Genomic DNA, 24,876 nt, shown 5'->3' on the forward strand with positions numbered 1-24,876 from the left:
TGTCACTGTGGCAACGACCGCCACACTCCAGCTGCTGGATGACATCCGGGGCGCCGCCGGTGACAACAACTACCTACGGTACGGAGAGGGGTAGAGGGGGGAGAAGGGGAGGAGAGGGGTAGAGGGGTGAAGGGGAGGAGAGGGGTAGAGGGGTGAAGGAGAGGAGAGGGGTAGAGGGGGAGAAGGGGAGGAGAGGGGTAGAGGGGGGTGAAGGGGAGGAGAGGGGTAGAGGGGTGAAGGGGAGGAGAGGGGTAGAGGGGGGGAAGGGGAGGAGAGGGGTAGAGGGGTGAAGGGGAGGAGAGGGGTAGAGGGGGGGGAAGGGGAGGAGAGGGGTAGAGGGGTGAAGGGGAGGAGAGGGGTAGAGGGGTGAAGGAGAGGAGAGGGGTAGAGGGGGGAGAAGGGGAGGAGAGGGGTAGAGGGGGGTGAAGGGGAGGAGAGGGGTAGAGGGGTGAAGGGGAGGAGAGGGGTAGAGGGGGGGGAAGGGGAGGAGAGGGGTAGAGGGGTGAAGGAGAGGAGAGGGGTAGAGGGGGGAGAAGGGGAGGAGAGGGGTAGAGGGGGGGGGAAGGGGAGGAGAGGGGTAGAGGGGGGAGAAGGGGAGGAGAGGGGTAGAGGGGTGAAGGGGAGGAGAGGGGTAGAGGGGGGAGAAGGGGAGGAGAGGGGTAGAGGGGGGGGAAGGGGAGGAGAGGGGTTGAGGGGTGAAGGGGAGGAGAGGGGTAGAGGGGGGAGAAGTGGAGGAGAGGGGGTGAAGGGGAGGAGAGGGGTAGAGGGGGGAGAAGGGGAGGAGAGGGGTAGAGGGGTGAAGGGGAGGAGAGGGGTAGAGGGGGGAGAAGTGGAGGAGAGGGGTAGAGGGGGGAGAAGGGGAGGAGAGGGGTAGAGGGGGGAGAAGGGGAGGAGAGGGGGTGAAGGGGAGGAGAGGGGTAGAGGGGGGAGAAGGGGAGGAGAGGGGTAGAGGGGTGAAGGGGAGGAGAGGGGTAGAGGGGGGAGAAGTGGAGGAGAGGGGTAGAGGGGGGAGAAGGGGAGGAGAGGGGTAGAGGGGGGAGAAGGGGAGGAGAGGGGGTGAAGGGGAGGAGAGGGGTAGAGGGGGGAGAAGGGGAGGAGAGGGGGTGAAGGGGAGGAGAGGGGTAGAGGGGGGAGAAGGGGAGGAGAGGGGTAGAGGGGGGAGAAGGGGAGGAGAGGGGTAGAGGGGGGAGAAGGGGAGGAGAGAGGTAGAGGGGGGAGAAGGGGAGGAGAGGGGTAGAGGGGGGAGAAGGGGAGGAGAGGGGTAGAGGGGGGAGAAGGGGAGGAGAGGGGGTGAAGGGGAGGAGAGGGGTAGAGGGGGGAGAAGGGGAGGAGAGGGGTAGAGGGGGGAGAAGGGGAGGAGAGGGGTAGAGGGGGGAGAAGGGGAGGAGAGAGGTAGAGGGGGGAGAAGGGGAGGAGAGGGGTAGAGGGGGGAGAAGGGGAGGAGAGGGGTAGAGGGGGGAGAAGGGGAGGAGAGGGGTAGAGGGGGGAGAAGGGGAGGAGAGGGGTAGAGGGGGGAGAAGGGGAGGAGAGGGGGTGAAGGGGAAGAGAGGGGTAGAGGGGTGAAGGGGAGGAGAGGGGTAGAGGGGTGAAGGGGAGGAGAGGGGTAGAGGGGGAGAAGGGGAGGAGAGGGGGTGAAGGGGAAGAGAGGGGTAGAGGGTGAAGGGGAGGAGAGAGGTGAAGGGGAAGAGAGGGGTAGAGGGGTAGAGCGGGGTGAAGGGAAGGAGAGGGTTAGAGGGGTGAAGGGGAGGAGAGGGGGGTAAGAGGGAATTACCCATGTTGAAGTTACTCACAATCTCTCTATCTCTCTCTCTCCCCCACAGCCTCATGGGCATAGCGCGATCGTCAGTGGTTGCTTTTGTGATCGACACTACGGGGAGCATGATGGATGATATGCTTGAAGCCAAACGAGTCGTCTATGAGATCATCGACAGCAAGAAGGGAACGCAGGATGAGCCCTCCCAGTACATCCTGGTCCCATTCAACGACCCAGGTAAAGCTGGCATTACACTCCACCAAGCATTATCCTTAGCAAAACATCACTGACAAACTCTGGCAGTCACCGAAATGCTGGTGATGTCTGTAGTTAAGTCAGGAAGTGGTTAGTGATCAGTGTGTGTTTGTGTGTGTGTGTAGGGTTCGGACCCCTGATAAGAACGACAAACTCTGATGTTATGAAAACAGAGATCGCGAAACTCAAGGCTGATGGAGGCGGAGACTTCCCTGAGATGTGCCTATCAGGCCTACAGGTACAGTGATTGACATGGCTATATTCCAATCAGCTTTCAAATATAATCCCATTCTTTCTTTACAGTGCCTCTGACAATAAATAAAGAAACTAAGCATTCTCCCTCTCTCTCTCTCTCTCTCTCTCTTTATCTCTCTCTCTCTCTCTCTCCCCAGTTGGCGCTGACCGGTGCCCCTGCGTCGTCCCAAATCTTTGTTTTCACAGATGCCGTTGCCAAGGACATCGCGTTAAAGGACACCATCGTGGCTCTGATCAGGAGCACCAAGTCAGCCGTGAGCACTTCCTCAAACACCTCCTCAAACACTTCCTGTTTTAGAAGAAACCATGTCCTACAGTTCAGGATCTTATTAATTAGGGCACACAGTAGCAAAACGCAGCAAAATGTTTTGCAACGGCAAATGAAAACGAGCAATTCTTATTGGAGAGGAAGTCACTCCCATTTTTCTCTCATTCTTCGTTTGGTGCCTAATGAATGCGACCAGGCAAACTCTCTCAAACACACCTATGTGTCTCTCCAGGTGTCTTTCTTCCTGACTGGTGATGGTGCTGGTGCTAGAAGGAGGAGGCGTGGGGTAGAGTCCCGGGCAGCTACATTCGAGACCTACAAGGACCTGGCGCTGGCGTCTGGTGGTCAGGCCATTGGAGTCACCAAAGACAATCTGCCCCAGGCCACTGACGTCATCATCGACTCCTCCACCTCCGCTCTGGTGAGTCAACGGTGGTGGCCATTTTGTTTTAGATCAGTAGTTGATTTGAAATCATTCAAAACTTGATAAATTAAAAAACACAGGCTTTATAAATAATGAATTGTAGAAATGCCTAGACATAATTGTTATATCTATGATAATTAAATCCTCCACGTTACAATAAAACAACAACATACTCTACATCACCTCTTCTTTCTATCTTCCTCACTCATTCTGTCCTCCTCCTCCTCCTCAGGTGACAGTCCTACAGCGAGCGAGGAACCCAGGCAAAGCTGAGACGTTCTCCTTCCTGCTGGACGAGTCTCTGAACAACATCACCATCTATATCACTGGAAAGTCCCTCACCTTCACCCTGAAGAACCCTGCAGGTAGGAACCTCCAACACCTACACATGATCTAATATCAGTTTTCAGGTAAAGGTTCACCTAACTGAATAGGATGACATTTCCTCTAGACACTGATCTAAGGTTAGTTTTCCCTCCTCATTGGTTACAGTTGACCTGTTTTGCGTGTTTGAGTATGTAGCTATCTTAATATTTTTAAGGCACAAAGCATATTTCAACAAGGTATCATGAACCAGGTATAGCCCATTGACAGTATGTCCTATTTGACTGTCACCCTCCTTGCCCCTACAGGTGTGACCCAGAAACAGAACGAGGCCAACGGGGAACTGGGGACCGTCCAGACGGTGGGCAACCTCTACCGGGTCCGTCTGGCCTCCAACAAACAGACAGGATTATGGGAAATCAGCATGAACTCCAACCAGCCCTACACACTGAAGGTCACGGGTGAGTTACCATAGAGATACGTCTGTTCTATTAAATATGTGTGTTATGCTCATGCTCACCACTAGATGGAAGCCTTGATACACACAGAGCCCAGACCTGGGTTTAAATAATCAATTCAAATATGTCACGCACCAAATACAAGAGGTGTAAGTAGACCTTACCGTGAAATGCTTACTTATGAGCCATTAACCAACAATTCAGTGTTTAAAAAAGTAAATATGCGTGCGTGCGTGCGTGCGTGCGTGCGTGCGTGTGTCTCTCCAGGTCAGAGTACCATTGCCTTCATTTATGACTTTGTGGAGACCTTCGAGGGACCTCACCCAGGATATGCCCTCATCTCTGGCCGTCCAAAAACAGGTAAAACGCTACAACATCATCTTAAAATCATGATCATATCAAGCAGGTAATCTGTCAATCACAATTATACTAAGGCGACATCATGGCGACATCATGGATACATCATCTACATGAATGCAGCTGCCACTTCGTTAAAGCCGTTAGAGCCAAATGATCATTGTGCACGTGGTTTTTCTCACTGGCGAGAGGTTTTGCACTCATCGCTGTATTCTCTATAAGAAAGTAGGCTGGTCCTCCTTGATGTTGTGTAGGTCGAAACAATGCATTCTGTTCATTTATAAAGCCTACTTAATCAAAGTCATAAAAAGCAATTAATTGTAATTTATAATAATTGATCTGAACCTAGAACAGTTACATAGCCACACCCTTCAAGATATTTTACCTCTTCTCTCTCTCTCCCTCTTTTTCTCTCCCTATCCCTACACTCGTCCTCCTCTCTCTCTCCATCTCTTTCCCTCCCTTCCTCCTCTCTTCTCTCATTCTCCCAGGTATGCCTGCCATGTTGTTGGTATCAGTGTTGGGCAGAAAGGGCCCAGCCTCTGTCAAGGTGGCCAACGTTGCCTTGGTGACCGTGTCAGGGTTAGAGGTCGTAGGCGGTACCCTGGAAGACATGGGCAATGGGGACTTCCTGGTTACGGTAACTAAGGTCCCTGCGGGGGAGTTTGTGGTGCTTTTGAACGGGACAGACGTGGTCTCCTCCACCGTGTTCCAGAGACAGTCCACCACTCAGATGTCTGTCTCCAAGGTTACCATCAAGGTAACTTTACATTGAAAAATGCCTTTTATTTGTAAATTGTGAAGTAGTCTATATTGCATGTTGGGATAGTGTTAGACAAAAACCATGGTCATAGACATTTATAGACAATATCAGAAAGGAAAACGTGACTGACGATTACTCCCTATAAATGTAGGGCCCTACTTACAAATTACAACATGGACTTTCTAAGCACAAGAAAAATGTGTCAGTCTCTGTAAATGAGCCAACAAACAAACTGCACATTTAAAAAAGTGGACCTCACAACAACTACTCAACAGATCTTCTTCTTCTTGTCTTCTCAGGCCGTGGTGGACAGAAGCATGGAGCCTGGTAAAACCTTCCCCCTCCCCTTCACCGTCATGACTGACGCCACTGGAGGCAGCTACAAAATCAGTGCCAGAAACGACAGAGACTTCAACATGAACGTCCCTGGCATGTAGGGATCAGGGCTGGAATATCCTGAGACTGGTCCCAGATCTGTTTGTATGGTCTTGCCCATTTCTGTGGTCATTGTTGAGTGACACATTGACCGTAGAAGCAATTTAGGCACAAACAGATCTGGGATCAGCTTCAAAATCAGCTTCTCTATGCTGGTAAAATTACTCAACATTACTAAAATATTGTTGTCTCTGTATTGACAATTAATGCTAACCCATTGCTAATGCTAACTTAACAGCATCACTGTGACCACCGGAGGAAACGCCACCGGTGAACTGACCATCACGGTGCCCGGCAACACCCCATCGGGAACGGACGTCACCCTGACCATCGAGGCTGTGGCCCCCGGGGCGTCCGACTCCAACTACGCCGTCCTGCGCCTCTCTGTCGTCACCAAGGTAACCTCACATATGTAGATATATTTACACTGAGTGTAAAAAAACATTAAGAACACCTGCTCTTTCCATGATATAGACTCACCAGATGAATCAAGGTGAAAGCTGTGATCCCTTATTGATGTCACTTGTTAAATCCACTTCAATCAGTGTAGATGAAGGGGAGGAGACAGGTTAGAATGATTCATAAGCCTTGAAACAATTGAGACATGGATTGTGTATGTGTGCCGTTCAGAGGGGTGAAGACAAAATATTTAAGTGCCTATGAGTGGGTTATGGTAGTAGGTACCAGGCGCATCGGTTTGTGTCAAAAACTGCAATGCTACTGGGTTTTTTACACTCAACAGTTTCCCATGTGTATCAAGAATGATCCACCACCCAAAGGACATCCAGCCAACTTGACACAACTGTGGAAAGTATCAGAGTCAACATGGGCCAGCATCCCTGTGGAATCCTTTCGACACCTTGTAGAGTCCAGTTCCCAATGAAATAAGGCTGTTTTCAGGGCAAAGAGGGGGATGTAATATTAGTAAGGTGTTCTTAATGTTTTGTACACTGTGTATATACAAATAGATATATTAGATATGCTAGAATGTGGATATATAAAGATACACTAGAGAGCTGAGAGGCCTATATGGGCCGTCTCCACTATATGGGCCCGTCTCCACTGTATGGGCCATCTCCACTGTATGGGCCATCTCCACTGTATGGGCCATCTCCACTGTATGGGCCGTCTCCACTATATGGGCCATCTCCACTGTATGTGCCATCTCCACTGTATGGGCCATCTCCACTGTATGGGCCATCTCCACTGTATGGGCCGTCTCCACTGTATGCTCCCGTCTCCACTGTATGAGTCCGTCTCCACTATATGGGCCCATCTCCACTATATGGGCCATCTCCACTGTATGGGCCCGTCTCCACTATATGGGCCATCTCCACTGTATTGGCCCGTCTCCACTGTATGGGCCGTCTCCACTATATGGGCCGTCTCCACTGTATGGGCCATCTCCACTATATGGGCCGTCTCCACTGTATGGGCCCGTCTCCACTGTATGGGCCCGTCTCCACTATATGGGCCCGTCTCCACTGTATGGGCCCGTCTCCACTGTATGGGCCCGTCTCCACTGTATGGGCCCGTCTCCACTGTATGGGCCCGTCTCCACTGTATGGGCCCGTCTCCACTGTATGGGCCGTCTCCACTGTATGAGCCCGTCTCCACTGTATGGGCCAGTCTCCACTGTATGGGCCCGTCTCCACTGTATGGGCCCGTCTCCACTGTATGGGCCCGTCTCCACTGTATGGGCCGTCTCCACTGTATGGGCCGTCTCCACTGTATGGGCCGTCTCCACTGTATGGGCCCGTCTCCACTGTATGGGCCCGTCTCCACTGTATGGGCCCGTCTCCACTGTATGGGCCGTCTCCACTGTATGAGCCGTCTCCACTGTATGGGCCCGTCTCCACTGTATGGGCCGTCTCCACTGTATGAGCCGTCTCCACTGTATGGGCCCGTCTCCACTGTATGGGCCGTCTCCACTGTATGGGCCGTCTCCACTGTATGGGCCGTCTCCACTGTATGAGCCGTCTCCACTTCTAAATAGCCTCCTTTCCTCATCTCTTCTCCCTCATCACCATGATTACTCTCTCTCTCTTTTCTGCAGGTGACAGATTTCACCCCTCCCCAGTGTGAGGTGGTCAGCGTCTCGTCGGTCGACTGCCCAGCTGACCCAGCACTCTGCAGCTCCGCCTTTTGGCAGCTCTCTGCCAACATGACCGACGGCGTCAACGGCACGGGCATCGCCAGCCTCAAACACCGCCAGGGAGCGGGTAACCTCACTCACACGGACCTAAAGCAGACGGTTGTTAGAGCAGCGTTCAACGCTTCGTGCTGCTCTCTGACAGTGGAGCTGGTGGCGGTGGACAAAGCCATGAATGTCGGCACCTGTCTATACACCACCAAGGTAACCTGGCATCACAGGAGGCTGGTGAGGGGAGGACGGCTCATAACAGTGGCTGAAATTGAGTGAATGGAATGTTATCAAACACATGGATACCATAGAAACCAAGTGTTTGATAAACTTCCAGCCATTACTATGAGCCGTCCTCCCCAATTAAGGAGCCACCTGGGGGTGTGGTTCAATGTGAGTGTGTTATGCTCGCTATATCTTATCCTGACAGCAATTGTTGTTTGTCCCTCGAGTCACAGTCCCAAACAGGCCACAGTACATTGGGTGACGAATTGCTTAGCAACCGCGTGACGTGATTGGTCCAGAATCCCATGCGCTGAGCGTAATCAAAGAGAAAGAGGTGAAGAGAGGGAAAACTGGGCCCAAAATCTGTTTTCTCTGGCAGGGGGCGGTTGTTTGTTTTGTTCGCTCACCAAATGAGGAGTTTCTGTATGGAGGTCAATGAGTGTTGAATTTGATTAACAGAAAATGTCATGGCTTATTTGCTACATGTGGCTTATTTGATCTAATATAAGTTTTACAGTGATTAGTTTATGAGTGTACTGTTATAAGTAGGACATGTGACATCCCTCCAACTTTGAGAAAAAAATACTTTGTATCGGAGTTGTGCCTGGTCGTCACAAGTTACCACAAAGTCATAAACCCCGCCTATTTCTACAATTTATCTTCTTAAAAAAAATTATCTTAACCTTAAGCACACTGCTAACCGTGCTAATGTGCTAAAGTCCAACCTCGAAACATAAATGGAGAAACCAAAACCTGTAAAAGGCGGGTGCTCGACAGCCCGCCGTTCCGTTTCGTGGACAAAGAATCCCATTGTTAGGGCGGAGACATAAGCATCATCATACATCCACATCTCTGATCAAAGCTGTTTGATGCTAACCGTAGCTCACGAATGTGAAGATGTTTAAATTGGAGAAAATTACAAGCCTTTTATTTATTTTTTTAACTAATTCTTTCAACATGAAAATGTGTGACAATAGATTATTGTATGAACAATTCCAAAGCTCTGCATGCTACTGGTTAGATCGGCTGTGAAATTATTCTGCGGCAGGACAACTGGCACCTGTACTCTGGATGATTTGATTAGCGTCAACTGTAGACTGCCTGGCAGTGGTCCCGTGTAGGCAAGAGATTTGAAATCAAAACCCAACCCTCAGGTAAAAAGTGATGACCTCAATTACTCATCTCTGTTTTGATCAAAACTGATTATATGACCAAAATTATCCTATTTACACTTTGTAGTAAATAGGCAGGTTCTATTGATCCAGGTTAATTCGACCAAAAAATAAATGATGAATAATAACTGTGAAGGTATGCAGGGCATGTGATTCTAAATGCCAACTGCTTGCTAAATCTATATTTCAACTATAAGAAATAATGTGTCTTTGCAGGATCCTTGTCCTGACTTTCAAGAATGCCTGAATTGCTTCGCCTTGATTTTCTGATTGGCTGGATAAAAGTTTCAACATCCAATTATTTCAGATCTATTAGAGCGCAAGTTTCATCATGGCACTGACTGTGGCGACACATTGGCACATTAGAATTATTAGAATATGCCAAATTTTGGTCAATTCTTGCATTCTATCCATGCAGGCTTTTGCAGGCTACCTGAGACATGAAACAGAGAGGTGGGAGGGCATACAGGCTGTCTGCAGGCTACCTGAGACATGAAACAGAGAGGTGGGAGGGCATACAGGCTGTCTGTAGGCTACCTGAGACATGAAACCGAGAGGTGGGAGGGCATACAGGCTGTCTGCAGGCTACCTGAGACATGAAACAGAGAGGTGGGAGGGCAGACAGGCTGTCTGCAGGCTACCTGAGACATGAAACAGAGAGGTAGGAGGGCATACAGGCTGTCTGCAGGCTACCTGAGACATGAAACAGAGAGGTGGGAGGGCATACAGGCTGTCTGCAGGCTACCTGAGACATGAAACAGAGAGGTGGGAGGGCATACAGGCTGTCTGCAGGCTACCTGAGACATGAAACAGAGAGGTGGGAGGGCATACAGGCTGTCTGCAGGCTACCTGAGAAATGAAACAGAGAGGTGGGAGGGCATACAGGCTGTCTGCAGGCTACCTGAGACATGAAACAGAGAGGTGGGAGGGCATACAGGCTGTCTGCAGGCTACCTGAGACATGAAACAGAGAGGTAGGAGGGCATACAGGCTGTCTGCAGGCTACCTGAGACATGAAACAGAGAGGTGGGAGGGCATACAGGCTGTCTGCAGGCTACCTGAGACATGAAACAGAGAGGTGGGAGGGCATACAGGCTGTCTGCAGGCTACCTGAGACATGAAACAGAGAGGTGGGAGGGCATACAGGCTGTCTGCAGGCTACCTGAGACATGAAACAGAGAGGTGGGAGGGCATGAACTGTCTGCAGGCTACCTGAGACATGAAACAGAGAGATGGGAGGGCATACAGGCTGTCTGTAGGCTACCTGAGACATGAAACAGAGAGGTGGGAGGGCATACAGGCTGTCTGCAGGCTACCTGAGACATGAAACAGAGAGATGGGAGGGCATACAGGCTGTCTGCAGGCTACCTGAGACATGAAACAGAGAGGTGGGAGGGCATACAGGCTGTCTGCAGGCTACCTGAGACATGAAACAGAGAGGTGGGAGGGCATACAGGCTGTCTGCAGGCTACCTGAGACATGAAACAGAGAGGTGGGAGGGCCTACAGGCTGTCTGCAGGCTACCTGAGACATGAAACAGAGAGGTGGGAGGGCATACAGGCTGTCTGCAGGCTACCTGAGACATGAAACAGAGAGGTGGGAGGGCATACAGGCTGTCTGCAGGCTACCTGAGACATGAAACAGAGAGGTGGGAGGGCATGAACTGTCTGCAGGCTACCTGAGACATGAAACAGAGAGGTGGGAGGGCATACAGGCTGTCTGCAGGCTACCTGAGACATGAAACAGAGAGGTGGGAGGGCATGAACTGTCTGCAGGCTACCTGAGACATGAAACAGAGAGGTGGGAGGGCATACAGGCTGTCTGCAGGCTACCTGAGACATGAAACAGAGAGGTGGGAGGGCATGAACTGTCTGCAGTTCATTCATCAATTTCCCTAAATGGATAAACACTTCCACTTCTTAATTTTTTGAACCAACACTTGGTTTTTAGCCAAAAAGTTGTTGTAGGTGTGACGTCATTCCGTCCAGTTTTTTTTTTTATTGACAAAACCATTCAGTGGAAACGCACTGTAGGAGGCATCTATTTTCTATGCAAATTGTCAACCAAAAATATCTGGACAAGTTAATGGCAACGGGCTGTGATAGGGAGTTCCGTAGGGCGGCGCACATTTGGTCCAGCATCGTCACGTTTTGGCTGGTGTAGGCATCATTGTAAATAAGAATTTGTTCTTAACTGACTTATGTTGATGATTCGTTACTTGAGAAATGAGACCAAGTTGAGACGCTGGACGAGGTGGATAAGGTATAATGAAGGCAGTTTATTCAGAGGTAAAGATATCTGGCAAAGCGTGCTGCACGGACTCGTTCGTCAAGTTCTTAGGGAACTATCGGAATAGAATCCCGAAACATAGTGTGCAGTGCATTTTATACAGTGAATGACGTAGGTAGATTCTTGCAGTTCGTGCTCCTGACTGGTCGTTGTAAGTGGAGGCCCGTCCCCTCCACGCTGGTATCAATGCCTCATTGGTTCTTGGCACTGTTCTTTGTTCTTGGAAACCCAGCCTGAAACAAGTGTGTGTGTGTGTGTGTGTGTGCATGTGCGTGTGCGTGCTTGTATAATGGCATTCCTGCCTTATCAGTGGTCATAAAAGGTCTGAGTCAGCCATCCTCCCCTGCGTGTGGGAGTGAGTTTAGTATCTGTTACGGGCAGAACGTGTTTAACTGTGGGGTGTAGCCAGATGTTTGCAACAAAGTCTGCTTTAATAAGGAAGGCATTATAACAGTATTATAGCTATGTGTTAAGGTTAATGAAGACAGCATTTCTTACACTTACCTAGTTAAATAATATGTATATATTGTTTAATAAAACATGTATTTGACTAATAGCGATGCCATGTAGGCCATTTTCAACCAAATAAGTTGTTTTTTGAGTTCAGCTCCTCTTTAAGTGTTGACGCTCAGCCACACAAGTCCTCTGGTGGTCAGAGAAAGTACTACCACATCTCTGGGCCAGAATTAGACTTATAGAACCCACGTCTCTCTTTCTCCTCATCACTTAATATCCCCCCCCCCCCCCATTGCAGGTGACAGATTTCACCCCTCCCCAGTGTGAGGTGGTCAGCGTCTCGGTGGTCGACTGCCCGGCTGACCCAGCAGCCTGCAGTTCTGCCTTCTGGCAGCTCTCTGCCAACCTGACCGATGGCTTCAACGGCACGGGCATCGCCAGCCTCACACACCTCCAGGGCATAGGCAGCCTCACCCACACGGACCTGAAGCAGACGTTTGTTGCAGCAGCGTTCAACGCTTCGTGCTGCTCTCTGACAGTGGAGCTGGAGGCGGTGGACAAAGCCAGGAACGTCGGCACCTGTCGGCTTTCCATCGTCCGCAACGCGGGACCGCCCTCCCTTGCTCTGTCCCTCCCACTGTTGGTGTGTCTGCTGGTCTCTGCCCTCTTCACTACGTCCCTCAGAGACTTACTTATCTGATCTAATGCTGCGTTCATAACCAAGTGGGAATCTGTCATTTAAACGTTGTGAAGTGCATTCACATGCTTAGAACTTGTTGGGAAACACTGATTTGGCTAATGGCCAACCAGCTGCGACAACCATAAACACAAAGTACAGCCATCATGCTTGCCAACTAATTATAGTTTTCAAAAACCATATTAATAGATTGCTTTTAATAAGGTTTTGTTGCATTTAACTGCTGAAAATGAAAAGTTATCAAGTTAATTTCCTTAGCAGGTGACATCAGAGGTCAGCATTTGGGAGAAGTTGTAGCTCATGGGTGATAGACTAGTAATTACCAGTTGGAGGGGCGTTCAAGTGGATTTTCCTATGTCCTATGTGGTAAATGCCACCTTCCTACTTGGTTATGGTAATAGGGTAAGGCTCATGTATTGACTGCCTTCCCGACACTGATTCTTAATGTTAACGGTTACGTTCCAGGCCGACTATATCGCAGACACTGCATTGCATCAACAAATGCTTAGCGTGATACATAATTGTCGGCGAAATTATGCATCAGATTGCAATATGATGTGGAAAGCTGATATGTTAAACACCTCTCCACGTGTGAAATCTGGCAGGCGTCTGCAAAGTAGTCAGCCTGAAACATGGCCAAAGCCACGATGAAAATGAAAGTCCCTGTTGTAAAAAACTGCCAGCAGTACTCTCTCTAGGCACTTTCTCAACATGTCATTTACACTGTTAGATGTTTTAATTTTTGTAGCATAATGTAAGTCTTTAGTTTACATCTGTCATGAATAAAAAAATCTCTGCTTTCCTACTGACTCTGTATTATAACAAAACAAATAACCTGAGGTAGTTTAGTAGCAATGTGAAACCCGTCTGATATCGCATTCTGTTTCACTTCACATATCAGTGAAACTAAATAGTGGTCAGTCTGCTTGACTAGGCTAGTAGTTTAGTGTGTAGGACACAGTTTAGAGTAAATAATGCTTTGACTGCACACATCCCACCCCTAGGGAGCAGCAGCATAATTGGCATAGTAAAGAAATCTCCATCAAAATCCATCTTTTTAAACTAAAGATATGTGTTTTTTGCATGGTCTGCGTCTCATTCCGCCGATGTCGCCATTCCTCATGTGCGGTGGAAGGTAACACCTACAGAGGTGTTTGTCAGACCAGCAGACATCCCAAAAATCGGTCTTCTCACGAAAACGTTTGTAGCGTCCAAACAGTTTTGGCTACAAACCAGTGGCGGTCAATGCCGTTTAAGATGAGGATGGCCTTATTTCTATTACAGCATATTTGATAACTGTCATTCATATTTCATTCACCCAGTTCAATGTAACAGCGATAGGTTTAGGTTACAACAGTCGTGGCCAAAAGTTTTGAGAATGACACAAATATTCATTTTCACAAAGTCTGCTGCCTCAGTTTGTATGATGGCAATTTGCATATACTCCAGAATGCTATGAAGAGTGATCAGATGAATTGCAAAGTCCCTCTTTGCCATGCAAATTAATTGAATTACAAAAAAACATTTCCACTGCATTTCAGCCCTGCCACAAAAGAACCAGCTGACATCATGTCAGTGATTCTCTCGCTAACACAGGTGCGAGTGTTGACGAGGACAAGGCTGGAGATCACTCTGTCATGCTGATTGAGTTCAAATAACAGACTGGAAGCTTCAAAAGGAGGGTGGTGCTTGGAATCATTGTTCTTCCTCTGTCAACCATGGTTACCTGCAAGGCAAGGAAACACGTGCCGTCATCATTGCTTTGCACAAAAAGGGCTTCACAGGCAAGGATATTGCTGCCAGTAAGATTGCACCTAAATCAACCATTTATCGGATCATCAAGAACTACAAGAAGAGCGGATCAATTGTTGTGAAGGCTTCAGGGCACCCAAAAAAGTCCAGCAAGCGCCAGGACCCTCTCCTAAAGTTGATTCAGCTGCGGGATCGGGGCACCACCAGTACAGAGCTTGCTCAGGAATGGCAGCAGGCAGGTGTGAGTGCATCTGCACGCACAGTGAGGCGAAGACTTTGAGTATGGCTTGGTGTCAAGAAGGGCAGCAAAGAAGCCACTTCTCTCCATGAAAAACATCAGGGACAGACTGATAATCTGCAAAAGGTACAGGGATTGGACTGCTGAGGACTGGGGTAAAGTCATTTTCTCTGATGAATCCCCTTTCCGATTGTTTGGGGCATCCGTGAAAAAAGCTTGTCCGGAGAAGACAACGTGAGCGCTACCATCAATCCTGTGTCATGCCAACAGTAAAGCATCCTGAGACCATTAATGTGTGGGGTTGCTTCTCAGCCAAGGGAGTGGGCTCACTCACAATTTTGCCAAAGAACACAACCATGAATAAAGAATGGTACCAACACATTGTCCGAGAGCAACTTCTCCCATCCATCCAGGAACAGTTTGGTGATGAACAATGCCTTTTCCAGCATGATGGAGCACCTTGTCATAAAGCAAAAGTGATAACTAAGTGGCTCAGGGAACAAAACATAGATATTTTGGGTCCATGGCCAGGAAACTCCCCAGACCTTAATCCCATTGAGAACTTGTGGTCAATCCTCAAGAGGCGGGTGGACAAACAAAAACCCACAAATTCTGACAAACTCCAAGCATCGATTATGCAAGAATGGGCTGCTATCAGTCAGGATGTGGCCCAGAAGTTAATTGACAGCATGCCAGGGCGGATTGCAGAGGTCTTGAAAAAGAAGGGTCAACACTGCAAATATTGACTCTTTGCATCAACTTCATGTAATTCTCAATAAAAGCCGTTGACACTTATGAAATGCTTGAATACTTCAGTATTCCATAGTAACATCTGACAAAAATATCTAAAGACACTGAAGCAGCAAACTTTGCTGTGTCATTCTCAAAACTTTTGGCCACGACTGTACATGATACTAACATTTTCCTATCATTAGGCCAGCATTTGAAAACAAGATTTTCTATTGGACAAATTCAGTTATGTTTTTCCCCGTTTTGTTCCATTTGCTTCCATTTAAGAAACGTTTTTCAACAGACTCGGCTGAATGAATACACCCCTGATCACAAAGTTCACTTTCATAGCAGCCACGTTGTATTCCTTCTCACATCTATGCGCTCTCCTCCTCTCACTTCCCTTCGCTTGTGGACTTCAATGCACAACACATCAGCTGTATGTAACCAGGCGAATAAAAACATTTCCAAGCCAAACTGCTACACACAGCCTAGACCGTTGTCACCATATTAACTAAAGTCACGTCATTGCATAGCTAATTTAACTAACAATTTTGGAAAATCGCTACAATCATGCAGTAATGTTACAATGTACAGTCAGTAAGCAATTACAATTACACTAAATCTTTCCTTGACTTGGAAGAGTTCCAGTGTTGTGTTAAAGTCATAGCCAGCCAGCTAACATTGCATCCACCATTCAGTAGGCTATTCCAGCTTGCTGCATTTGCTAGCTAAGTGAAACTGAAATAAAATTACTCTCTATTTATCTCTTGCTTCTCCTTCATTTTGGAATAAATTAATTTGTTCAAAACTGTTCAACTACTGTCTTTCTCTCTCTTTGAGTCAACTATACACAACATTTTATGCACTGCAGTGCTAGCTAGCTGTAGCTTATGCTTTCAGTACTAGATGTATTCTCTGATCCTTTGATTGGGTGGACAACATGCTGCAAGAGCAGTGATGGGTTGGAGGATGTCCTCCGGAAGTTGTCATAATTACTGTGTAAGTCTATGGTAGGGGGTGAGAACCATGAGCCTCCTAGGTTTTGTATTGAAGTCAATGTACCTAGAGGACAGAAACTAGATGTCCTCTGGCTACATCATGTGTGACCCTACAGACAGCTCCAGGCTACTGTAGACCTTTGCAAAATATTGTGTGTTAATCAATTATTTGGTGACGTGATTATATTTAGTATAGTTTTATCTAAAAAATATATATTTTTTAATGTTTTACCATTTAAAATGTATTTAATTCACTGAGGAGCCACCACTGCTACAAACTAATATGATCCACCATCAAACGGTGAGACTCTCAGACAATTCTGTTATTTTGCTCTACAAACGCCCACAAGCCTTGTCAGAAGGTAACCTGGTACCAGTTTCAAAACTGAATGTGAAATATATATGGAAGTACACTGGTGCCAAAAAGGGGGGTATGCCGCATTCACATGCCAGTCGGAACTAGGAAAATCCGACATTTGAGACTTGTTAATTCGTTGATCACAGCCCGTGATTAACTGCAACCAGTTAGAACATTTCAGAATTTCCTAGTTCCGACTAGCACGTTAACACGACATCAAATATGGGTTAAAACACAATTTCTTGAGCTTTCTTATAATCTCTCATAATACCACCTGGGTTTTTCAATGTTTGAATACTTTTCATTTGGCATGATTTTTTTGTATCTTATTTGTCACCATATATGAACAAGAATAACATGCGCAGGCTAGACCTTGGTAAGATACAGAAATCCTTCCTAACTCAGTTGCTGGAGAGGAAGGAAACAGCTCAGGCCAATGGTGACTTTAAAACAGTTAGAGTTGAATGGCTGTGAAAGGAGAAAACTGAGGATGGATCAACAACGTTGTAGTTACTCCACAATTCTAACCTCAATGACAGAGTGACAAGGAAACCTGTAAAGAAAAACATATTCCAAAACTGTATTTGTCCTGAATACAAAGCCCTATGTTTGGGGCAAATCCCGAAACAACTCATCACTGAGTGCCACTCTTAATATTTTCAAGCGTGGTGGTGGCTTCATCACGTTATGGGTATGCTCGTCATCGGCAAGCACTAGGGAGTCTTTTAGATAAAAAGAAATGGAATAGAGCTAAACAGGCAAAATCCTAGAGGAAAACCTAGTTTTCTGCTTTCCAATAGAAACTGGGAGACAAATTCTGCTTTCAGCGGGACAATAACCTAAAACACACTGGAGTTGCTTACCAAGACAACATTGAATGTTCCAGAGTGGCCTTGTTACAGTCTTGACTTAAATCTGTATGAAAATCTATGGCAAGACTTGAAAACGGCTGTCTAGCAATGATCAACAACAAATTTAGAAAATAATAAATGTGCAAATATTGTACAATCCAGCTGTGCAAAGCTCTTAGAGACTTACCCAGAAAGACTCACAGCTCTTAGAGACTTACCCAGAAAGACTCACAGTTGTAATCACTGCCAAATGTGATTATAATAATTTATTGACTCAGGGGTGTGAATACTTATGTAAGTGAGATATTTATGTATTTGATTTTCACAAAATTTGTCTAAAAATCAAAAACATGTTATCACTTAGTCATTATGGGGTATTGTGTGTAGATGGGTGAAGAAACAATCAACATTTAAGCCATTTTGAATTCAGGCTTTAACGCAACAAAATGTGGAATAAGTCAAGGGGTACGAATACTTTCTGAAAACACTGTCCAACTGTCATTAGTTGATATGAGAAATAATACATTTCCAACATAGAGGCACAATAGCCAAACCAACATATGAACTTTAATTGGTTCTTGCTAACTGACCCAGAGAGATGAGACAGATTTATTTTCAGTGTAAGTAGCAAATCTGATATTGCAATGTCATAGAGCGCCCATCCTAGACAGTTTAAACTTTCAAATGACTGATAGTGTTGGGCCCAACATGTGCCTGGACGCTGAGACACTGTACCCTCCCAAGCATATCTAATAGCTGTGACATAGCGCTGAACAATTATTAAAACAAGTCATGTCTAGTTTTAAACGTTCAACAGCAATGAATAGGTTAAACCCTAGAATAAACTTAAAGCTATCTTTTAGGGCTAGGCATAAATCTATCAGCCCACACCATTCTATAAATGATCCATTAAACCAACAATGAGGAACATAATTGATCAAAAGTGCGATGAAAGCACAGAACATAAAACAAATTTAAATGAAACTAGTTGAAACCCGTCGAACATAAAACCATAATGTGCGTGACCACGGTAAAACTAAATATAACCTTGCTTTTCGGCTTAACAACTTCTTAATAAACAAAATGTACAAATAATCAGATTTTGTTTTAAATACAATAAATGTAAATTCAAAAAATGTCTCCTTTTTTACACTACGTCATCACTTAGCTATGTCATTCTTTTTTTACGCTACGTCATCCCTTAGGTACGTCATTCTCTCGCAGCATGTACCTTCCAAACAACAAAAGTAGCCCCAAATGTTTACACAACCAAAGCGTTGACTCTTGTAATCAATCAGTACAGAAAAACATAAAATAACAAGTCCTTCCCGGTCACTGTGAGAATAGATTGAGATGCCTGCGTCATTAATCACTGTGAGAATAGATTGAGATGCCTGCGTCATTAATCACTGTGAGAATAGATTGAGATGCCTGCGTCATTAATCACTGTGAGAATAGATTGAGATGCCTGCGTCATTAATCACTGTGAGAATAGATTGAGATGCCTGCGTCATTAATCACTGTGAGAATAGATTGAGATGCCTGCGTCATTAATCACTGTGAGAATAGATTGAGATGCCTGCGTCATTAATCACTGTGAGAATAGATTGAGATGCCTGCGTCATTAATCACTGTGAGAATAGATTGAGATGCCTGCGTCATTAATCACTGTGAGAATAGATTGAGATCCCTGCGTCATTAATCACTGTGAGAATAGATTGAGATGCCTGCGTCATTAATCACTGTGAGAATAGATTGAGATGCCTGCGTCATTAATCACTGTGAGAATAGATTGAGATGCCTGCGTCATTAATCACTGTGAGAATTCAAGATTGAATTAAAAAAAGATTAAATGCATTTTTTTCCTCACCAAACTACACACAATATCCCATTAAAACCTATATGGCTGGGTTTTGAACTGACAAATGGAGAATGTCTATTATTCCCCTCTATACACCCTATTCTTATATGGTGCACTATATAGGGAATAGGATGTCATTTAAGACTCGTCCTCTGCCCTCTATCTGTCTTTGTGTATTGTCTTCAGGTGTTTCTTCAGATGGCCAGTCTGTTTGAAGTGCTTGCCACACTCAGAGCAGGTGTAGGGTTTCTCTCCGGTGTGGACCAGTTTGTGGTTCTTCAGATTATTGTGATCCAGAAATCCCTTCCCGCAGTACGAGCACCAGTGTCTCTTCTCCCCGTTGTGCCACCTCAGGTGAACATTCAGCTCCACACGCCTCTTGAAGCGCTTCACACAGAGGGAGCAGGCAAACGGTTTCTCTCCAGTGTGAACGCGGAGATGCGTCTCCATGTCGCGCCGGATGACGAAGCGTTTGTCACAGATCGGGCAGATGAACGGGCGCACGCCGCTGTGGACCATCTGCTCGTGCTTAGTCAGGCCGAAGCGGTAGACGAAGGTCTTGCTGCACTTCAGACACTGGTGGCCCTGCTGGTCGCCATGGACGCGGTCGTGGCGGTTGAGGCCCTTGAGGTTGGGGAAGTCCTTGCCGCAGGCTGAGCAGACGAACGGGCGCTTCCCCGTGTGGAGGGAGGCGTGACTCTCTAAAGCAGCGGCGCTGCTCAGGACACGACCGCAGTCTGCACACTGGTTCTTGGCGAGACGTTTCCGTGGAGCCTGGAGAGACTGTTGGAGCTGGAACGGTCCCGGTGGCGACCACATCGGTTGTGATTGGCGGTATCGGCGCGCCTGCTGGAAAGTCAGTGGGCACTGGGGGGACTTTTTGAAGCCTGAGCAAAGGTTGCCGGTGAATGGAATAGGTTGAGGGGTGGAGGGAGACCGTTTCAAATGTAAAGCCGCCGCAGCCACCAAACAAGGTGTTAAGTGGCGAGGGGTGGTGGAAGTGACCTTGAACGGGTGAGGCTGTGGGTGAGGAGGGGTGGTAGGAGAAGGGTTCACGTTCGCTCCCGTAGCTTAGCGAGGGCAGGTGCGGCGTGGGCTGGATGTGGAGGCAGCGCGAGGGCTAGGGCTGTATGACAGGCGGCGCTGTGGTTTAGAAGGCAGAAACTGTGTCTGTGTGACCAAGCCTCTTAGCTCTGACCGCAGAGCTCTCTGTGAGGCCTTGGTGACCTTTGACCTACTCCTCTTAGCCTGGGCTAGAGCAAAACCTCTCTGAGCCTACACCCAGGTCATGCTTCTCTTCTTGGATTTGGACACACCTAATCCAACACCTCCACCAAAGGGTGACTGTCTGGTCAGAGAGGTCACATCAGTGTTAGCGCCTCCCTCTTCCTCAATCATGACTTGGTTACTACTTCCTTGTCCACTAGACTTGTCATCAGCCGTCTCACCGTTAGCGGTGTCCTCTACTACATCCTGGTCAACGTGTGATTCCCTGGACTTTTCTTCTCCATCCTGTATCACCTTTGAGTAGTCATGGTCTAGAGGGGCGGTTCTCTCTCCTCTGGGTTTCTTAACAACCACTGGAGATGGCGTGCTGTCCTGGGGGCGGGGCCTTAAGCGGAGGCGGAGACCAGAGAGGAGCGCTTCACCTCGACTTGACTTTCGGCTGCCGCCTACCTGGACAACAATCTCCTCCTTTTTCTCAACGATGGTGGTCGTCTCCGTAGCGACAGACCTGGTTGTCACAGCTTTCGTAGATGTGGCAGGGAGGGAAGAAAGCCCTCCCGCATCTTCCTGCCCTTCATCTTCCTCACCCCCTTTTTCCTCCTCGTCTTCCTCCAACCTCGGCAGGGCGCAAACTAGGGGTACTACTGACAACTGAGCTATAAACTGTGTCTTAGACATTTGACAGGGGCATGAGGGTGAGGGTGTAGTTACAGCAGGGGCTGACAGCTGAGGAGGAGCTTCATCAGACATCCTCTCTGGGACAGCAGGTGACTTCGGTCGTGGCACAGTGGAGGAGCGTTGCAGATGCTCAGTGACCAACGACGCCTGCTTCTCAGGGGGGCCGGCAGTTTCTGTCAACACAGTCGGAGACGGAGCGGATTGGACTGGTGGTGTTAGCGATGTTTCCGTGGCAACACCCAACTGCTCCAAAACTGTAGGCGGTTGCGGTTGTGTTGGTGGTGCGGCCTGTGGTCCATCAGGTACAGCTGTAGGCCTAGCTGGTTGTGTTGAGGGCACTGCTATTGGACGAGCTACAGGGAGAACGTCTGTGTGAGACTGTGATGGTGATGATCGAGGAGGACGAGGGGGTACGGGGCTGGGCTGTGTATCCTGAAAAGGGGTTCTGGGTAACCCGGAGAGGACAGGTGGCGGGCGCTCTGACAATGCTGCTGTCGACTTCACTGTTACGGTCGACTGGACCGCTGTGGTCGTTTGGACAGTTTCTTTTGACAGAGTAGTTACCATATACTGGGGCATTACAGCAGACAGGACAGTTGATGTTGATGTTGACTGGATAGTGGCTGCTGATTGAGGAGATGCTGTCAGGTGTAATGTTGATGGAGGCTCTGCTGCTGGTATTACCAGTGATTTCTGTTTTCCTCCAGGGTCCTGGCCTGCACTGCCACTGGTAACCTCTCTGGTCCTGGGCTGGGATGGGCTGAGAGCCTGGGGGACCTCCTGGGTGTCTGGATCTCCCTGGAGGGGGGCCTCTGCTGACGTAGACTGGGTGGTGGGAGGCCTTTCCTGGGTGTAACGGTTGACCAGGGCCCTGACGGCTCCAGGAGGGACCAGGGCTACAGAGGGACAAGATGGAGAAAGGTGGCGGGGATAGTGGAAAGAGAGAGATGCAGAGAGAGACAGAGAAAGAACAAAAGACAGAGAGAATAACAGCGGAGAGATTAATATAGATATTATTAGAGCCCGGTTCTCATCCCAATACTCTTTAATACATTGTAATAAGATGTGTGATTCAGAAGCAGGTCTCCCTAGTTCCTACCTCTGCCTGGTAACTCTCTGAGGGGTTGTCTGCGGACCAGAGTCGGGGGCTCTCCCCCCTCCTTCTTCTGCAGTATGTACCCGGGGGAGAAGTCATCAGAATAGTCTGCCTCCTGATGGGGGGGGGGGGGGGGGGGGGCACAAACAACCACAAAAGCATAGGGTCATCGAAAACTCTGACAAAGACTGTGAGGCCGATGTACATAATCTTAAATGAACAAGTGATACTAGCAAGCGCAGTGTGAAGGTTTTTCTTTTTTCTGGGTTCACCAACAACAGGTTGAGTATAGAGAGGTGGTGAATTGACAAGACAGCACAAACAGATCTGGGACTTAGACTAGGTGGGGACTCAGGCTAGAAGCCTATCTTACCCAATCCACCTCCTGTTTGATCAGAACAAAGGCCATCTGTGGGTTGCCCTCCTCGTCATACGCTCCACAGTGCAGCTCCGTCCCCTGGTTCTCATCCCGCAGGTGCTGGTCCTCCGCCCAAACTGAAAATACCAGACCAGGAGAGACTTGTACTTAGGATAAAAGGCACACAAAAAACTCTGAGTTAAAGATTAGAAACCAACTGATGTGACAGAACATTTCATCATCCTGTGTTGCAACCATACAAATAGAATCCAGTCAAATTGGCAGTGTTTGAGGTTCCAAGTATGTTCTATAATATCTATTTCTATGGTTTCAACATACGTATCATTTTGGGTGACATATCAATCCCTAGGTAATGAAGGATCTCTTATCAGTCATTTATGAATGCATAATAATATAGACTACACCTCTCAAAACGATATGTTCTGCCTAATATTGTAGTATATACAAATTAAACGTAGCTACATTAAGTAGTTTTGGGAAAAATTAGCTGTGAGCCTACACGCTCAGCTAACTAGTTATCAGGATGTGTGATCATGGGTGAGTAATTTGAACGTAGATAGATAGATAGATAGTTAGCTACAGTAGTTACATTTTCACCTTACCGCATTGAACGCCGATGTCACATTTTCCGATACGTGTTGTACTTTGACTCGGTCTGGGCTCTGCGGTTTGGCGTTCACTTTCACCGGTCCATCTCTTCGTTATTTCATGGGATCGAAGACTCGATTTGAGGTCCTCGTTCTCTTCTTTTATTCTGGATATTTTGGCTCGCAGATCCGCAATAGTTGTTTCGAAAAGTTTCGTTGTCTCGGTGACTGCAGTCTTCAATACACTCTCCATAACAGAGGCGAACTGAATTTTAAACCTGTCGTTCGACATGTTGGTGGCAGCCATCTTCAACCAACACTCATATACATGTACAATCGATTATTATTTCGAATATAACGTACAGGATTGATCAGAACATAACTTCTTATTCTATGGACACGGCACCCAGTGCTTTGTGTGACGCACTGAGTGGTGTGTAGATTTCCTGTAAATATTTTACACAATTTTATAAAATTAGCCGGATTGTATTTTAAACCTTATTTACAGTCAACGTGAGAACATGCAAAGGTTTTGTTCAAATAAAGAAATTTTCTCTCCAGAAAGGAGCGTAGTGTAGATTGTCCCACTACCAGATCCGTAGGTTTGTTTCCGGAAGTGGTATTGTTTTTTGGGAATGACTTCAGCAAAGATTTATTATAACTAGACCAAGATAGACACAGCCTGTTGTTTCCAATGGGAACAAATTAGTCATAGTGGGCAGAACAAGGAAAAAGGTGGGCAGAGCCAACCACGAACTAGCGAGATCCTATTGGCGCGTTCTAGCATTCATCTGCATATTTCCGTTATTTCCAGGTCCTCTGAATTGCACCTGTGCAGTAACTCAATTCGCCTTGACGCTCCTTCTAAACAACGTGATTTTTTTTTAAAATCGCCTACATGGTACACTCTGTTCATAACAGATAATAGTTATGGGAACAGAAAACGGTTTTGATATCAAATGTTTCATCGATGAGCTATACTTTTTATAGAAAGTTAGCAAAAATACATACGATCTTGCTACCATGGAAAGGAAAATACCTGCCTATTTGTGGAAAAATCACCCTGATTAACTCTTTAGTCATATCACAGTTTACCTATTTGCTTATGGTTTTGCCTACACCTAGTGACCTGCTTTTAAAATTCTATGAACAAAAAATATAAAATTTTACTTGGAACGGCAAGCCAGATAAAATTAAAAGGGCCTATTTATATAACGAATATGAATTCGGAGGGCAGAAATTATTAAATATTAAAGCATTAGACCTCTCACTAAAGGCATCAGTCATACAAAAGTTATACTTAAATCCAAACTGGTTCTCTAGTAAATTGGTACGAATGTCTCATCCTATGTTCAGGAATGGCCTTTTTCCCTTTATTCAGAATACACCTGCTCAATTTCAGTTGTTTGAAAAGGAATTAATCTCCAAAATATCTTTATTTTTTAAACAAGCCTTAGAAAGTTGGTTGTAATTTCAGTTTAATCGACCTGAAAGGACGGAACAAATAGTACAACAAATATTGTGGTTATATTCAAATATACTAATTGATAAAAAAAAAAATGTATTTATCGAAGAAATGTTTAAAAAATGTATAATTTTAGTGAATGATATCATAAATAGGACTGGTGGAGTTATGTCACACATGCAGCTAACACAGACATATGGAAATGTCTGCTCTACCCAAAATTACAACCAATTAATTGCAGCATTACCACAAAAATGGAAGAGGCAAGTTGAAGAGGAAAAAAGTAAGGAACTTGTCTGTCGGCCCTATATTAAAGAACATAAATGGTTAAAGAAAAGTGGGATAAATAAAAACATATACCAATTTCATTTAAGGACCAAA

The 24,876-nt window shown here is 46.8% G+C and overlaps 1 protein-coding gene and 1 pseudogene across 1 annotated transcript in view; one reads left to right on the forward strand and one right to left on the reverse strand.

Moving 5' to 3' along the window:
* LOC129841114 (von Willebrand factor A domain-containing protein 7-like) overlaps positions 1-13,075 on the forward strand; it is a 20,822-nt gene extending 7,747 nt beyond the window's left edge. The window contains exons 7-19 of the mRNA XM_055909222.1: positions 1-78; positions 1,821-1,990; positions 2,134-2,246; positions 2,401-2,517; positions 2,764-2,952; positions 3,188-3,320; positions 3,588-3,740; positions 4,005-4,097; positions 4,586-4,854; positions 5,157-5,290; positions 5,531-5,690; positions 7,349-7,648; positions 11,875-13,075. The exon at positions 1-78 is cut by the window's left edge and continues 109 nt beyond it. Coding sequence (XP_055765197.1) covers positions 1-78; positions 1,821-1,990; positions 2,134-2,246; positions 2,401-2,517; positions 2,764-2,952; positions 3,188-3,320; positions 3,588-3,740; positions 4,005-4,097; positions 4,586-4,854; positions 5,157-5,290; positions 5,531-5,690; positions 7,349-7,648; positions 11,875-12,276 — 2,311 coding nt within the window. The 3' untranslated portion in view covers positions 12,277-13,075. The remainder of the gene's footprint in view (positions 79-1,820; positions 1,991-2,133; positions 2,247-2,400; positions 2,518-2,763; positions 2,953-3,187; positions 3,321-3,587; positions 3,741-4,004; positions 4,098-4,585; positions 4,855-5,156; positions 5,291-5,530; positions 5,691-7,348; positions 7,649-11,874) is intronic.
* Positions 13,076-17,971: 4,896 nt separating this feature from the next.
* Positions 17,972-23,361, reverse strand: LOC129841039 (uncharacterized; annotated as a pseudogene).
* Positions 23,362-24,876: the final 1,515 nt, after the last annotated feature.

The sequence above is a fragment of the Salvelinus fontinalis genome, chromosome 42 (assembly GCF_029448725.1).
Source record: "Salvelinus fontinalis isolate EN_2023a chromosome 42, ASM2944872v1, whole genome shotgun sequence".
In the NCBI taxonomy this organism is placed as follows: domain Eukaryota; kingdom Metazoa; phylum Chordata; class Actinopteri; order Salmoniformes; family Salmonidae; genus Salvelinus; species Salvelinus fontinalis.